Below are 18,025 nucleotides of genomic sequence, written 5' to 3'. Positions count from 1 at the left end.
GGTCTGGCCAAGTAGTAGTTTGTCCTTTCATAGAAAGATAGAGATATCTTACAAAAATAAGTAACTTGTTCTCTTACATGTTTCTTTTGTAGGAAGTGCCCCAAAAACAACAGAGGTCGACGGCAGAAGCAAAACCTTGGCCATTTTTCTTCAGATGCTTCTTCCCGGATGGTGTAGCTTCACTTTTTTCTCCCTTCTGTTTATTTGTTTTTATACTTACATTGACCATGTGATGTACATTTTTAATTCTATGTTTTTTAAAGAATGGAGATATTTATTTCAGAGGCCTTATTTTTTTGAGCATTTTATCATTTAGCCATGTTGGTTGCCTGCTGTACCTACAAAGCATCAGCTGAGACAGCAATGGACTGACATAGAGTTTCAATTTCTTCTTTTCTTTTTAATTTCTTTCTTGGGTGCACTGCCTTCCATTTTGCGAGTCACTTTCACATAGCTGTATTTAAATACAATTCTGCATTTCAGCATTTGCAATCCTGTTGGGGTATATTCTCTAAATTTATTTTAATTGCATAATTAATTAGGGCAATTAACAAACGGAAACATTTTTTGATGGTACATACACATGAAGAATATTTTGTTCCAGTGCCAATCTCAGCAAGTGTTGGATTATACAATTACATTTTGTAGACGAGTATGTTAGCATAGATTAGTTTAGCAGTTTCTATAAACAATATTTAATATAAACTTCAAAAACATACATTGGTAGAGGGTAAAATGATCACACACGTTGGTGGATGAAGTATTAACTGCATATCCACATTTGGTTGTTCCTATGGAACACAGAGTTAAGCAACCCCCCCCCCATTGACTTAAATAAACATCTAATGATAAGTGGGAAATAAGGAAACCTTGCAAAGATGGCATGAGATAAAGGTAACAATGTTTACAGTCTTTTTTTCCTAACCAGACTTCGTAGAAGACACTGTGTTTAAATAGATATCTCAATGTTTTATAGGAATTAGTTACCATTTTTATTTATAACACTGGTTATCGCATGATATGTGAATTGTATACTGTGAGTAGTGGTAAAATGTTAAATATGTTATATGGTTTAATCTTGAGAATTGTGCCCTTTTGGCACAAGAAATCAAGAAATGATGAATGAATCTGAAGCATTTTTGGTGTTAAACTTTGACCATTTTGTAATTTCCTTTTTTTATTGTGTATGTCATGAAGTATTTTTTAAGCAGCTGCTAAAAAATGCATATTTTAGCAAAATCGAACTTGACACCATGAAAACACAGTTTATGCTTCAATTGATCGTATTGTTGTCACATAAAACCACTGAGCAAAGACATTAATGAAAAGCCCTCTTTTTAGATATTCAAAAGACGTTCAATAATTCTGGAAAAATCTTCCTGACCTTTGACAGTTTAAGAACTTTTGTTACACTGAAATAAATGTTTAAATTTTCCTGTAAAATAAAACCGTGAACTCTGGACAATACTGTTTATTTGAGCATCATTATCAAAATAAACAGCTTCTTTCATAAAAATGAGAGCAGCAGCAACTTTATTTTGGATGTACATGAGTTTTTTTTTATCTATGTTTACGTCCTTAACTCATGTTTTAGGATTTAAATGTACAAAAATATTCATCTTTTATGTTTTCAGCAAATATGCTTAGGTACAGGCAAACTGTTACACACATATGGTTTCTGATTATTTTTTCATTTTATCTTTTATTCTAAATCTCCAGATCCTCCACACATTCTATATTAGACAAATATCTTTCAATGAAACCCAATAGAATCTGTCCACAGAGCTCTGTTTGTAATAAACAAAGCTGTGTTAGCAACCTGTCCATTCACAGTGATTCAACAGATGTCTTAAATGTTTTAGTAGAGTACCAAAGATATTTTCTTTCATGGATTTATTACTCAGAGCATGCTTCCTAATTTTAGTGGTTTGGTATTTCAAAAGGCATGTTGACCACACAGCCTGAACGATAGACAGTTATAAATGCCTGCCCTCCCTTTTAGGGTGGAGTTTCAGTTTTTACTTTGAAGGTCTTCAGATGCAGCTGTTCCTCTTTGCTCCAATGCCAGAATTGTCTTTCTAGTCCTGTATAGTGACCGGAGGACTTTTAGCTCCTGTAGTTAGTTATATACAACAGGGAAAATGGATTTTGAAAGAAGTTCAGAGAAAGACAGGGTCAACTTGAATCGTTTATCCATGGTCTCAGAGGATTCAGAAGACCATGATGCAGCCTTGACTATTGTTACCGTTCTGGACAAAGTAGCCACTATTGTGGATACTGTGCAGGCAAGTCAAAAAAGGATTGAGGAGCGACACAGAGAAATGGAAGATGCGATCAAGACAATTCAAATTGAACTCTTGAAGCTTGCACAAGCTCACAGCAATACAAGTTACACAGTCAACAAGTTGCTTGAAAAAACCCGCAAAGTAAGCTCTAATGTAAAAGATGTGAAGTCTCGAGTTGATAAGCAGAGCGACCAGGTCCAAAAGGTGGAGTCCAAACAAGAGGAGATGCTGAGAAAAAATAAATTCCGAGTTGTTATTTTTCAGGTAATTTACACAGAATGTACATTAGTATTCAAAGAGAGATGACAATATCCTCTATTAGATTGGTTGTTGCAGTTATTGTGACAGTTATTTTCATGGCTAATCATTAAATGGGTCTATGTAAGGAGTGGAGAGTAAAAAATAGAAATAGATATGTTTAATACGCACATATACTAATGCTTTCTTTTAAGAAGTTATCGTGACATCATGGTCACTGCTTATTTAGAAATTAGAAATATAATTACTTAGTCTTATCACCTTCTTTAGCGGCTTGCATATGGCTTTTCAGATATGAATATATTATTATGAATATAGTTTTGCCACCTAATGTATTTGCACTGCTTTTATTTTGATTTGTGCTCAGCATGAGCATTTTGGCTATGATTACTTTGGATAAACCTACTGTTCGTGCTATCTATAATTATTCACAGTGATATTCCTAGCTGGGGAGTGTAAGATAATCCGCTGACTCGCCGCAGCTATTTGTTGCCTCTCTGAAGGGAAATATGAGGAATAGCACACTATGTATGACTGACAGCCTGCTATGTTATTTCTCTGTCCTGATCGGTGTCATTTCAGGTACACTGGCAGAACAGCCTTGCATATATACCTGTCCATGCCTGACAACAGCAACGCGAATTATGCAATGCAAATATTCAACTGAAGAAGTAGGCAGAATTACAGAATTAAAATGGTATCTTGTCAGTAAAATAGACACTGTAGCTAAAATAAAATGTGCAAAAACAGACTTGCTTTGCATATTTGTTTTGCACTTTGCACCTTTCCCATAATAATAATAAATGAGCCACCTTATCTGTGTGTATATTTATGTTTCTATAATTTGCGTGTGTCTGTGTATATATATATATATATATATATATCCAGTACATATAGAAAGCACCCAGGATAGATCCTGATCACGATCCTGAGTGGATTGAAACGCGTAGATAGTATGCTTAAATAAATAACTGATTTATTGGACACTGAAGCTGTGAGTGTTTTCTATATGTACTGGATGGATTCTTTGGGTTAGCACCCGGCCATTGCCTTTTGGATTGGTGAGTGCCAATTTTTGCAAAGTTGCCTTGTGCTTCCTCTATATACGTAGTACAACAGCTGAATCAGAATTTTAATGATAACAAACTGCACAGTTGTAATTAATATTTCTTAAAAAAAATCATTATTACAGAAAGCTGTGTAGCAGCTACAGCTAAACATAATAAAATATATGCCTATTCTAAACTAACTATACATATTGGGATCACTGCAGCCTTTGATATTATGCTTGTCCAAGAAAACATGCAAGCCTCTCTTAAAGACATTAACAGAATCTGCCATCACAACATCACCCAGCAGGGCATTAAACAACCTCACTGCCCCTCATCATGAAGAACCACCTACGCTGCTTCAAATGGTAGTTCTACAGGGGTGTCCTCTGGTGAAGTGAGGTCTTACCTGGGACATTTAAAGAGGCAAAATCGTATTTTAAACCCTCGAGGTATAGTAATATAAATAAAAATGTGCTTTATTTGCTTTTTTGCACAAAACTCCCAAAATCCTTCTCACTTAAGGATAAAAAACTATGATTTAGCATATAGCTCACATTGAACAATTTTCCATTTTGCTGCCCAGTTTTCCAATTTTGTCAAATCGCTCTGCAGTGGCAGCATCCTGCATGGAACTTATAGTTTTGCACAATTTAGTGTCATCAGCAAAAATAGAAACAGTACTCTCTATGCCCACCTCCAGGTCATTTATAAACAAGGTAAAAAGCAAAGGGCCGAGGACTGACCCCTGCGGTACTCCACTAACCACACTGGTCCATTAAATCACTCTTTGTAATTTATCCTTTAGACATTTTTCTATCCAAGTACAAATAGTATGTGACATATTTTCAATGATATATATAATTATGCTAAATGAAATATTAATTTAATATGTTAATGAAAATATTATGTTCCGGGACAATATTCTTTAATTCAAATGTGCATTGCTGTCTTTTAAGGGGAAATAAATGAAGGAGAAAGCCTACTTAAATACCTCCCAGTTGTCCATATTTAAGGAGTCCTGACTCACAGGCTAGAAAGTGTTGGGCTAAAAAAAAACAATATTGCATGTACTGCTTGTACACCTAAAAAGAACCATGTTTGCAATGTACTTAATTTGGAAATGTACTGTTTTTTTAACAGTTTTCTTTAAAACTGTTTCTGACCTTCTGCTGTGAAAGGATTCCTGTGCGCAGCTTCAGGAGGGAGACGAGATGAACAGTGTGAAAACTGTACAAAGTTTCTAACTGTAGTACTTTGCAAATATGCTTCTTTTTAGATTTGCAAGCAGTACATGCAATATTGTTTTTTGCCTTTATATCCCCTTTAATACGTGGGTACTGCTAAATAAAAAAAACTCAAAGCAGTATTGTTGGTAGTTGGAGCTGTGAACCGCCAATCAGATTTTACATATTGAGTTGGCGGAAATCCAACCTGCTGCCATTCTCACAGTAATAACGTTGGGGTCCCCAAACTTTTTACACTTGGTCACTAGGGGACTGCAGTTTAAGTTTTGAAAAGTGGGCGGAGCCACCAACAGCCAGTCAAATTTCACCTATTGATTTTTATTGGTTTGATGCCAGATTTTCCAAACTTTGCACAGTCAGTCACTGGGTGACTACGTATTCAGGTTTGTTTTTTTTTTTAAAAAACCGCAAAGTGGGAGGGGCCAACAGCAGCCAATCATATTGTACCCATTGACTTTTATGGGGAAATTGAAACTGCTGCCAAACTTACAGCTTTGAGGCTACACTCCCCAAACTTGAATCACACCGTCATGGGGTCAGCCTGAATGAAAATATGATGATTGTTGGATGCCCAAAAGTGGGCGGAGATGTGAACAGCCAATCAGATTTTACCTATTGACTTGGCAGAAATCCAACCTGCTGCCATTCTCACAGTAATAACACCGGGGTCCCCAAACTTTGCAGAGTTAGGCACCAGGTAACTGGGTTCAAGGTAAGAAAAAGTGAATTAACCCCAGGGTCCCCAAACTTTTCACAGTTGGTCACTAGGGGACTGCAATTTTAGTTTTGAAAAGTGGGCGGGGCCACCAACAGCCAATCAGAGTTTACCTATTGACTTTCAATGGGGAAATCCAACCTGCTGCCATTCTCACAGTACTAACACCAGGGTCCCCAAACTTTTCACAGCTGGTCACTAGGGGACTGCAATTTTAGTTTTGAAAAGTGGGCGGAGCCACCAACAACCAATCAGATTTCACCTACTGATTTTTATTGGTTTATTGCCAGGGTTCCCAAACTGGTCAGACACTGGGTGACTACGCATTTAAGGTTTTTGATAATTTTGTAAGTGGGTGGAGCCACCAACAGCCAATCAGATTTTACCTATTGACTCTAAATGGGGAAATCCAACCTGCTGCCATTCTCACAGTATTAACACCAGGGTCCCCAAACTTTTCACATTTGGTCACTAGAGGACTACAGTTTAAGTTTTGGAAAAGTGGGCGGGGCCACCAACAGCCAATCAGATTTCACCTATTGAATTGGTTTGATGCCAGGGTTCGCAAACTTTGCACAGTCAGTCACTGCGTGACATTGTACTCAAGGCTAGAAAAAGTGGGCGGGGACGCCAAAAGCCAATCACAGTTCTTTCATTGTTTTCAGTGGGAAAATTTTAACTGCTGCCATTCTCACATGTTTAATGTCAGGGTCCCCAAACTTTGCCCAGTTTGTCACTGGGTGACTAAGTTCCAAGTTTATAAAAGTGGGTGGGGCCAACAACAATCAATCAGATTTTACCTATAGACTTCATATGTTTAAATTTAAACTGCTGCCATTCTTTAAATATTAATACTAAGGTCTCCAAACTTTGCAGAGTTAGTCACCTGGTAACTGCAGTTCAGAGTTCGAAAAAGTGGGTGGAGCCAACAACAGCCAATTAGATTTTACCTATTGATTTTTAATGGGAAATTCAGCCTGCTGCCATTCTCACAGTATTAATAACAGGGTCACTAGGGAACTGCATTTTTAGGTTTTAAAAAGTGGGTGGAGCCACCAACAGCCAATCAGACTTCACCTATTGAATTTTTTTGGTTTATATTTAAAATGTTGCTTTGCTCACACTATTTATGTCAGGGTTCCCAAACAAGTGGGAGGAGCCACCAAAAGCCAATCCATTTCCACCCATTAGAGTTCACTGGTTTATATTTAAACTGATGCCATTATTTAAATATTAATTCCAGGGTTGTTAAAGTTTCCAGAGTTAGTCACTGGGTATTTGCCATTCAAAGTTAGAAAAAAGTGGGCGGAGCCACCAACAGCCAATAACATTTCACCTATTTACTTTCAATGGTGAAGTGTAAAATGCTGTCAGCCTCACAATGAGTCCCCAAAATTTACAAAGTTGGTCACTGGGGACTGCAGTTCAAAAATAGGAAAAGTAGATTGGGTCACTAACAGCCAATCAGATTTCATCAATTGAATTTTATTGGTTTAAATTTAAAATGCTGTCATTCTCAAACTATTTATGCCAGGGTGCCCACTTTTTGTCACTGGGTGACTTCAACTCAAGGTTAGAAAAAGTGGGTGGAACCACCAATCACAATTCACCTATTGACTTTTATTGGTTTAATTGCTGCCGTTCTTTAACTATTAATCCTAGGGCCCCTAAACTTCGCAGAGTTAGTCACTGGGTAACTGCAGTTCCAGGTTAGAAAAAGGGTGTGGAGCCACCAACCGCCAATCAGATGTCGTTGACTTTCAGTGGGGAAATTTAAGTTGCTGCCATTCAGACACTATTAAAACCAGGGACCCCAAACTTTGCACAGTGGTTTTTACTGTATAACTATGGGTCCAAGGTTAGAGAAAGTGGGCGGAGCCCATTCAGTGACTTCATGTTTTTCAACCCAACATGAAGTTTGTTCTCAAACTTCCCTTTCTAGTTAAGTTTGTATCTTTTTTTGCATTCAGTGCAGGAGATTAAAGGGGAATGAGGGACTTTTCAGTAAGAATCTGGGACTGCAGGCTGAGCTGTTAAAAGAGGGACTGTCTTGCAATGCGTTTACATTATCTATCTGATCCCCTTGATCCTCTGTGAGGGGGCTGCCATATTTGTGTAGCAGGAGTGCATTAGCATTAGAAGTTATAACTGACAGGTTGAGAAGGGACAGTCAGGTTGGCAAAACAGTCAGGTTTAGGAACTTCAAGTAACAAACACTTACAAAATCAGCCCTATTAGTAAGAAAACAATCAACATGACCTATAGGTGACTTTTAATGTACATTAATATTTTGAAAAGTAGTTTTTTCTTGTCAGTATCACTTTAAGCACAGATATTGTTTTTAACCACATTTGCTTGCAATGTACTTATCACAAAGGCCCTTAAGGAATATACCCACAATATTATGACCTGGATTCATGCCACATAGTGTTTTGTCACATTTAAGGCTATGCCAGCAGCTAAATACAGGTAAACACATTACACATGGTCACAATGCTCCTATATTGGTCTAAATTACTTCATTTAGCTTAAATATATTTTATAATGTGGTATAAAAAGTCAAAGAAATCCAGGCAACTGAAGATAGCCTGTGTTTGCCACTGCATTCGACCTGGTCAGAGTGTGTTAAGGTGGCCACACACGTGGCGATTTACAATATTTTGTGCGAAATAAGGATTTCTACCTCCTTCTGCCGATTAAGCCCTGAAGGCAGATTTTGATCAGGCGCCTTCTATGGGGTTTTGTACGATATTATCGGTGCGTGTATGGCCAGCTATAGTTTGCAGTTTTATAGAACTGTTTAAGTAACAAAAGTATGTGTGGTGAGTGTATGCCTTGCTTACATTTAAACTGCAAAAGCCTGATCCTTGTTGGTTTCTAGATGATACTGGACCATAATATAGATAAACCCCATTGTATTAGTATTTCAGACAGTTAATTTTATTGTATTGTCTCAAAAACTTCTATACTCTCTCTTGTATCATGTCAGTTATGTTATATTGTCAGATTTATGTAGCACATTATAGAATACATTAAAATGCAGGCTATGTTAATAGAAGTGGAATACAAGTGGAAAAATAACTGACTCTCATATACATAATGTCTTTTGTAGCTTTAGTTTAATCTAGGATTTCTGCAATTTGTTTGAGATTCATTCCAGTCCTTATTTGCATTCTAATGAATGCCTTGCGGGGGTTTTCTTCATTCTACCTCCAACACCAATATAGTTACAAATGTCTCTGGTAATTATGTGAGAGTATATTAGTTCTTTAGTTTCATTCAATGGAGACCACATACACAGCACAATGCTAAAATATTTGCAAAAGATCACTGGGGCAGCAACAAACTGCATTGATAAAGTACTACAGGCTTTTCTTATAATAATACTATCAAAGCTAAACTTGAAAACAATCAGTGTACAAAATATTTGCTAACAACCATACAGTATGCAGATCTGTGTTATATCAACAAATATTTTATTACACTGAGTGATGTACCATATCTTTTATTTTTGGAGAGGCTTTAGGAACATGCTGGGGCAGATATACGGTGTAGCCTAGGAAACACATATGGCCCATATAAGTTCAAAAGTTTTTTGCCAAAAAATGATAATGTTTTCCAATACATTTTCCACAGTGATGGAACATTTTATATTTGTGCTACCTTTTTCGCAGCTTTATAAATATACCTCCAAATATAGTCACACCTTCAAATACAGTCAGGAACAGGGGAGAAGTTGCACGGATAAATTATTAAACACCTCCCAAAAATATTTTTCACTGGGAAAAATTTTAATGTAACCCTTCAGAGTTTCAGAAACATTTACAGTCTATTTCCTGGTGCAGGAAAGTTGATCTCAAAGTTACTGATGGTCCAATAACTAATTAGAGGGCAGATTTATCAAAATTTCAAAAATTCTTGATTCTTTTTGTTAAACCTTGCATGTGAGAAATTATTTGCAGAATGTTTCTTATTCTTATTCCTTTTTCATTTTCAATGATCATTGTGGCTTGAATTCCCATGGTCTTTGATGGTAAAGCTGTCACTTGTAAACAAACAAAAGTATTGATTGCAAGTTTGAGTTCCTGAACTTTCTTCACTTCACTGTGAAGTCAAACAGTTAGAAACTTTTTTGTTATTTTGACTTTTGATAAATTGGCCCTTAAGTAAGATTTACTAACATATTATTTAGAGTTTACATATGAATACCCCAAACCAGCTGTGTTTGTTACAAGATGCATAATTTTGAGATGAGAAATCAACTAGGAAAACAATTGTGGCAACAAAACGTGGTTGCTGAATTGTATCCTGCGTTTTTTAAAAATGGAGATTTGTAACTGATTATATTTGATTTTGCATCAAAATGTACGTTTTATATTACATGCTTATTCCAGAGCACTGACGAAACCCCACATTTTGGAATATACTATGTTGATGGTCAGATTTCACTGATACAGATTGGCCTGCAGGCCAGTTAGTTGGATTGTTGTGAGCCATTGCAGGTACGAGTCAGTGGAACCATATCTGCATACAAAGAGGTTATTGGGTGGTCTAATATTTTATTTGGCAGGTCAGTTTTGATTTGATTCTTCCAGAGGTTCATTTGACATATTATCATTTTGGTGGCTCTTATAGTTCAGTCAGAAATTAAGCAATTAATATGAAGATTATTTATGTTTGGCATGTCCTAAAAGGCAATTTTTAATATGAGCAAAATGTGGCTTATTCAGTAAATGTAGCAATGAAAAAATCAAAGTAACCTAGTGCTGGTAATTCACACCTCACTCATTAATAATAGTAAATGCAGATATGGGACCTGTTATCCAAAATGCTCAGGAGTTTGCTGGATAAGGGATCTTTCTGTAATTTGGATCTGCATACCTTAAGTCTAAAAATCAACCCAATAGGATTGTTTTGCCTCAAATAAGAATTGATTATATCTTATTTGGGATCAAGTACAAAGTACTTGGAAAACATTTTCAAAAATTCTGATCATTTGCTTATAATGGACACGGTCTTTACGTAATTCAGAACTTTCTGGATAGTGGGTTTCCATATAATGGATCCCATGCCTGTACATATTTTCTGTAGAGAACATGATTAGGCTTGTGATCTGAAAATATTCCTAACACTTCCATGGGTAATTAGGGGGGACCAGGATCACATTTTATGAAGAGATGTCCAGCACAAATTTTTAAATGTTGTATTTTAACAATATTACAATCTACTCCTTCAGATTCTGACAAGCACAGAGCATAATCAAAGAATATGTGTTACAACCTGATCAGAGCTTCTCAGTGGGTTAATAATAAAACATGGTGTAAATCACCATTCTTAACACCAGTGCTGTCCAACTTCTGCGGTGCCGAGGGCCGGAATTTCTCGTGCATACATGGGGGAGGGCCGCTAATGGAAGCCAGTTTTGACCACTCCCCCTTTTAAACCACACCCACTTCAAACCACACCCATTTTATCACAATGGTGGTAGTGCAGCAAAAACCGAAATGCTTGGTCCTCACTGCAGGGATATCAACCATCATTCATATGTGAAAGAATTATATTATGTCATATTAAGACACACCCTAAAATCCATATGACTCCTCCTCCCCTGTGGATAGCACAGCAACCCCCAGCATATAATTACACACCTTAGGGACCATTTAATGGCTATTTCCAACTGCTAACAAACTCCCAGAACAAACCCCTGCCAGGTTTACCTCCCACATATATATCGGGTATAAAAAGTATGGCACACAGGCAGCACTCTGCCTGCCCTACGCTACCTGATGATGCCTGTGTCTGCCATATGCTGCCTGTGTCTGCCATTCTCTGCCTGCCCTATGATGCCTGTGTCTGCGATATGCTGCCTGTGTGTGCCATACTCTGCCCTACCCTGCCTGTGTGTGCCATACTCTCCCTGCCATATGCTGCCTGTGTGTGCCATACTCTGCCCTACCCTGCCTGTGTGTGCCATACTCTCCCTGCCCTATGCTGCCTGTGTGTTCAATACCGTCCCTGCCCTATGCTGCCTATGTGCCATACTCTGCCTACTCTATGCTGCCTATACACAGGCAGCATAGGTCAGGCAGTACATACAATGTCTGAGGTGTGAACAGACGAACAATGTGGGTGATTACAGCCTGAGGTGTGAACACTGTAGGGGGTGAACAATGCATAGAATAAAAGGTGTGAACAGTACAGGGGATTACATGTTTAAACAATATAGAGGGATTACAGCCTGAATATGTGGTGAGAACCATGCAGGGGGCCAGTTAATCTCAGTACTAATACCATTTAAAGTTTACACAAGGGTAAACCATCAAAGCAGCCAGACAGGTGGGGGGCCACACAGAGGGGGGTCGCGGGCCGCCAGTTGGACAGCACTGCTTTACACCATTCACAAACTTTATCTTGCTGAGCTTGGTATTAACACAAAATAAAGCAATTTCGGAGTGTTTCTTGATTAAAAATAGCAACATTGATTTATGCTTGTTTAACTCATTGGTTAGTGATCGTGTAAGCTCAACTACAAAAATAATAAATCTATAATTCTCTAATATATATTTTTAACAGGCTTCCCATCCACTTCTAACCAGAATTGTGTGTTGCATTATATAATCATTGCACAGATCAGAATGTCTTTTTTTTTGTTTTATTATTGATTTAACATTATTATTATCACCACCACATATTTATAAAGTGCCAACCTATTCCACAGCACTGTACAATAAATGGATTTATACATTAAAGATACAACTTTACATACAAAAACAGCCAATAATTGATATAAACGGTAAAGAAAACCCTGCCCAAAAGAGCTTACAGTCTAAAATATATATTTCCTTTTTTTGCAGGAGGATATTGAATGCCCAACAAAACTTACAGTTGCTAAAGAATCAGCATTGGATGGAAACCTAAGGGATAATTTATACACACCAGATGACCTGTCTTCTGATGAGGAATATTGTGTGCAAGAAAGTAGGACTTCACGTCTAAAAAAATCTGGAATGAAGCGTATAGATAACATTAAGATGGCATTTTCAAAAGAAAACATGCAGAAAACTAAGCAAAACTTTGGAAACAAAGTCAACAGGATACGCACAAGGATTGTAACTCCAGAAAGAAGAGAAAGAATAAGGCAGTCTGGGGAGAGGCTGAAAAAGTCTGGAGAAAGGTTCAAACAATCAATAGTAAAAGCAGCACCCAAAAAAGATGCCTTTAAAATTAACATTAAAAAGAAGGGGAAACAGAGAACCACAGCAGAAGGCCAGAAAGGTGGTAATGAGGATGAAGCAGACTCTGAAGAAGTTACTGCTAAACCTATCTCTGAGGAGGTCACCTACACAGAAGTAGTGACTGTGAAAAAGAAGAAAAAGAATGAAGAAAATGCTGAACTTCTGCTGTCCCAAGAGGATGAGAAACCAAGCCCTGTTCCACAAAAGCCAGAGAAGCCTTTGTTGAAAGTCGAAACAAAAGCAGAGTCAGATGAGACACCATTGGTAGACATAAATCTGTCACACTAAGGGAGACATTACAACCAATAATTCATAATGAGACCACATCATACTGACTCCCATGTTCAGAAAAGTGTATAGCTATCATGCAAACTATCAAATTAAGAAAAAATGATTGGATAGACTGAAGATATAATGTATTAGTGTTCTGTGCTTTAGATCTGTCATGGCAAGTTATAAAGTACATTTTGTATTGATGAAATCAAAGATGTGAACTTGAGTAAATAAAAATTAAGCAGTCAACTTTTAGGGGGAGATTTATTAATATTCAGGTTTGATTTTTTTTTTTTAACAATTCGAGTTTTTTTTGCACAAAAAAACTTGAATTTGAATTATTGTAAGTTTCTACAGAAGTCAATGGAAGTTGTCCTAGGCAAAGTCAAGCCATATATTCAAGTTTGTGAACTTGAAAAATTTGTGGTATTCAGGTTTTTTAATTCATTAATTAATTTTTTAAATAAGAGATCATTCGATATGTGTGTTTATTTGTTTTAGAAAAACAAACTTGAATTCACAAACTTGAAAATTAATAAACCCACTAAAGAGTGTGCTTGACAGTAAAGCTAATGTAAGTTTGTTTTTAAAATGACCATGGTTTCAAGGGGAATTGCCTTGTCATACATTATATTATGCTAAAGGAAGTTTTCATGGTAAGACTGCAATCAAGGATGAATTTTCATTTGGTCAAATCTGAATGAGGCCCTATGATATAACTAGCATGCTGATTTTGTGGACTTCGAAAGTTCCATATACTAATATATTTTTCATTGTTTTATAGTAATATATACATTTGTGCTGTGTTTATATTATAGCTTTATAGAAAGAAAACATACTATATTCTAATGTGGAAAAAATGGAAACACATAAGTAGTTGATGACAGTATTATTAGACTGTTGTTGGTTGTGTCTGCTGTATCAATACATTTAAGAACTGGATAAAATGTCTGAGTTTCTATATTTTATTCATTTACCATCAAAAGCTCTTGAAAAATGTTTTCATTCTTGAAAATGTCTTTCAAAAAATAGAAAATAAAAAGGAGAGATTTGAATAAGATTCAGAATCTTCTTTACAAGTACAAAATAAATAAAACTTTAAATATTTTAAACTGTATGCTTACAAATACTGGAATATTTTCTTCAATGATTTTTATTTGCATTTTAACTTAAACAGATTGCATATATGCTTAACCCTTTTACTGCCAACCGTTATGGTCAAAGCGGAACTTGTATTGCCAGACAGTTTTTGAACATTTTGCACTTTAAGTTTACCCAGGAAAACAATATATCATTTTTTTCAGGACAATCTAAGCTTTCAAAATATTGTAGAATGTTTTTGTAATTCCAATTCAGTAACAAGATATAGGCTTCTAAATGTGTAAAAATGAAAAATAAATCAAATTTTCCATAATATAAACACACATACCAGAAACAAAAATTATTTTATGCACAAAAATACAACTGATTTGGAAAGTCCCATGTCTCCTGAATGTGCCAATACCAAATATATATAGTTTTATGGAGATTTCTCACTTGTATAGGTCAAAAACTCCCAGCAGTACCTACAAGGAACACCGATCCCCCCAACAGACCTCGCATCATTCCTTACATTGATCCCCAAAGAGGGAAAAGACCCAACAATGTGCGCAAACTATAGGCCCATTGCCTTACTAAACACAGACCTAAAACTGTTCTCAAAAATTTTAGCTAACCGCTTAGCCCCCATCCTTACAAAAATGATCAATGCCGACCAAGTGGGTTTCATATTGGGCCGCCAAGCAGGAGACAATACGAGGAGGACAATAAACTTAATAGACATCTTGAATAGGCAGAAGAAGCAAGCCCTGATTCTAAGTCTAGATGCCCAGAAGGCGTTTGATCGCCTAGATTGGTCATACCTATTCGCTCTCCTCCAACACCTTAACCTACGAGGTCCCTACCTCCAGGCACTATGCTCTATACAGCACCCCAACTACCACTCTCAAATTGCCAGGCCATTCCAACACCCCCATACGTATATACAACGGCACGAGACAAGGGTGCCCACTCTCGCCCCTTCTCTATGCCCTCAGCATAGAACCCCTAGCAGCCAATATCCGCAACCACCCAGATATCAAAGGGGTAGAAATGGGCACAGACCACTATAAAATTGCCCTTTTTGCGGACGATGTACTTCTCACTCTCACAAACCCTCAGATTTCGCTCCCATCCCTACACAAACTGCTGGAAACATATAGCACCCTCTCTGGCTACAAAATTAATGTGACTAAAACAGAGGCACTCCCGCTACATATCCCTCCCCTAACACTGGAGGCCCTGAAATCCACTTTTAAGTACAACTGGAAGAAAGAATATATATCATATCTGGGAACACGCATTACCCCTAGATACGAAACTCTTTACAGCCAAAACTTTCTCCCCTTATTACATGAGGTCAAGTCCAAGCTCCAAAAATGGGCAGAATACCCAATATCCTGGTTTGGCAAGATAGCCTCAATAAAAATGTCTATTCTCCCAAAATTTCTCTATCTTTTTGAAACGTTACCTGTTTGTGTCCCCCCCACGACTTTTAAAGCCACTCAAGCTATGCTCCATAACTTCATCTGGGGGAAAAAGAGGCATAGAATAAATAAAAGGACACTTACCTCCCCAACTAAGTTAGGTGGCCTGGGCGTTCCAGACCTCCAGCAGTACTACAGAGCAGCCCACATTCGCCAGATACTGGCATGGTCAAGGTGGTCCTCAAATATTGTATGGGCTAACATTGAAACAAGCCAGTTTAAACCCTATCATCCAAACGCCTGGATATGGTCCACCTTAGGGAAAGATAAACCAAAGATAGCAATGCTCAAATCTACAGAGCACACCTTAAAACTCTGGTGGAAACTTAGATTCAAATTTAAATTGGCATCACCTGCATCCGTACTACTCTCCCACCTGGGAAACCCAAGGTTTCAACCAGCACTACCCTTGCAATACCTACAGAGATGGATGGATACCCCTTTTTTTGCCTTAAGAGACATGACAGACCACCTGAGAGGCGGGTTTCTCTCACGAGAGACCCTGAACGACAAAGCCCCCGGCCTAACTCTAGCCTGGTATGAGTACCTACAGCTAAAACATTTCTTTAAGCCTACGCTGTCAATCGGTAGAAGGGACCCCCTTCTACCCTTTGAACGCTTGGCAGCCCACGGCCTCCCCCAAAGAGGCCTGATCTCCGCTATTTACAAAATGTTAGTTAATCCCTTCACAGAGGAGAACTATAAACACAACTATATGCACAAATGGGAGACTTGCATAGGCAGAGAACTTGAGGAAACTGAATGGGAATCCATATGGGACAATATGAAACGAGGCATTACATGTGTAAAGCAACAAGAAAACATTTATAAAATAGTCATGTTTTGGTACCATACGCCAGCCAAACTCCATGCATTATTCCCGGAAACAACACAAAATTGCTGGAGGGAATGCGGGCAACCTGGAGACTTACCTCACATCTTCTGGCACTGTCCCTTGATACAACCATACTGGGACAAAGTTCTGGCACTACTACGCCAGATCACGCATGCACCCCTAGAAAAGGACATTACCACCTTACTTCTGGGAAAGCCATACAAACAACTAACAAAACATACACAGAAACTTGTCAACCAGATACTCTCGGTGGCCCGCATTTCCATTGCAGCCAAATGGAAGACAACCGCTATCCCCTCACTCTCAGAAGTAAAACAAAAAATCAATTACAACAAACAATTTGAATACAATCTAGCCCGGCTACAAAATAGAACCCCACTGTGGGTAAAAATATGGTCACCCTGGGACCTACTCGCACAGCCAACACAAACTTAAACTTGAGTACCTCCCCCCTTTTCACCCATACATTTCCCACTCAGTGTCCTCTTTCTCCTTCTCCCTTCACCTCAATGCACGACTGTAATAGACGACAACTGTATAATCAAGGATACAATATGTTCTATTATGCCCTGTCCACCTGTGGATGTGAAATTGCTAACCCCCTCCTTTCTTCCTTTCTGTACCCCCCAAACTTCCTAATAAAAATTGTAAGTTACAAAAAAAAAAGAACGACAGACGACAAAGATATAACCAATGGTATAAAATGCTTTATTGTAATTTGCAAACTGTAATTTGTTCATTTGTATAAGTGAAATTGCTAACCCTTCCCTTCTATTCTGTACCCCCCAAACTTTTCAATAAAAATTGTAAGTTACAAAAAAAAAAAAACTCCCAGCAGTACTCTACCAAGTTTCCAAAGCACTGCTCCAGAAAGCTGCATACTTTACATTTTAAGGCCAAATATTCCACTAACAGAAGGTTTATCCCAGAAAATTATACATTTTTGGAAAGAACAGAGTAGGCATAACTGTCTGTCTACTCCAAACTATCAAGTTGCAATGTTCAAAGGTGCAAAGTTTCGCGTAAGTTTTAACGCTACGAAAAAAGCGCAACTTTTTGCGCAAGTTTTAACGCTACGAAAAATCGCCAGATTTTACGCAACTTTCGTAATGGCTACGAAAAACTCGCGTTTTTAAGCAAAAATCGTATTGGTAACGAAAAATTCGTAAAGAAGCCGAAAAAATCGCAACAAATACGAAAAAATCGCAAAATACCGATCATTACGAAAAAAACGCAATCGGACTCATTTCGACCCGTTCGTGGGTAAGTAAATCAGCCCCTAAGTATGACGTTTATAGTAATTAAATATTTTGACAACAGCTGTAACTTCTAGACTATTTTCATATCTTTTTTAAAGCAAAAAAGTAGCTTTGTTGTTATTACTGACCATGCAGCACACTAAAGAGCTTTCTAAGCATACTAAGCATACTAAGCTGTGCTTTCTACTAACCACTGAGCAGGTGTAAAGAGTTATTGTATTTCCTAACTCTGGAGGGGCAGATCATTCCATAGTCATTGAGAAAAGTGGACACTCTAGGGTTTT

General features: G+C 37.6%; 2 protein-coding genes across 2 annotated transcripts in view; both read left to right on the top strand.

Annotated features, from left to right (window-relative positions):
• tmeff1 (transmembrane protein with EGF like and two follistatin like domains 1) overlaps positions 1–1,536 on the top strand; it is a 139,395-nt gene extending 137,859 nt beyond the window's left edge. Inside the window, exon 10 of the mRNA NM_001100268.3 lies at positions 93–1,536. Coding sequence (NP_001093738.2) covers positions 93–177 — 85 coding nt within the window. The 3' untranslated portion in view covers positions 178–1,536. The remainder of the gene's footprint in view (positions 1–92) is intronic.
• Positions 1,537–2,016: 480 nt separating this feature from the next.
• On the top strand, positions 2,017–16,087 carry cavin4 (caveolae associated protein 4). The gene is made up of 2 exons (XM_002935280.5): positions 2,017–2,549; positions 12,409–16,087. The coding sequence occupies exons 1-2, from the start codon at positions 2,142–2,144 to the stop codon at positions 13,075–13,077; spliced, it is 1,077 nt and encodes a 358-aa protein (XP_002935326.1). The 5' UTR covers positions 2,017–2,141; the 3' UTR covers positions 13,078–16,087.
• The last annotated feature ends 1,938 nt before the right edge of the window (positions 16,088–18,025 follow it).

This window comes from Xenopus tropicalis, chromosome 6, assembly GCF_000004195.4.
Source record: "Xenopus tropicalis strain Nigerian chromosome 6, UCB_Xtro_10.0, whole genome shotgun sequence".
Classification (NCBI taxonomy): domain Eukaryota; kingdom Metazoa; phylum Chordata; class Amphibia; order Anura; family Pipidae; genus Xenopus; species Xenopus tropicalis.
This window is presented reverse-complemented; position numbering and strand designations above follow the sequence as displayed.

Coding starts and splice junctions, on each gene's coding strand:
- cavin4 (XM_002935280.5), top strand. CDS start 2,142: ATGGATTTTGAAAGAAGTTCAGAGAAAGACAGGGTCAACTTGAATCGT. Junction 2,550..12,408: donor TCCGAGTTGTTATTTTTCAG/GTAATTTACACA, acceptor CTTTTTTTGCAG/GAGGATATTGAATGCCCAAC.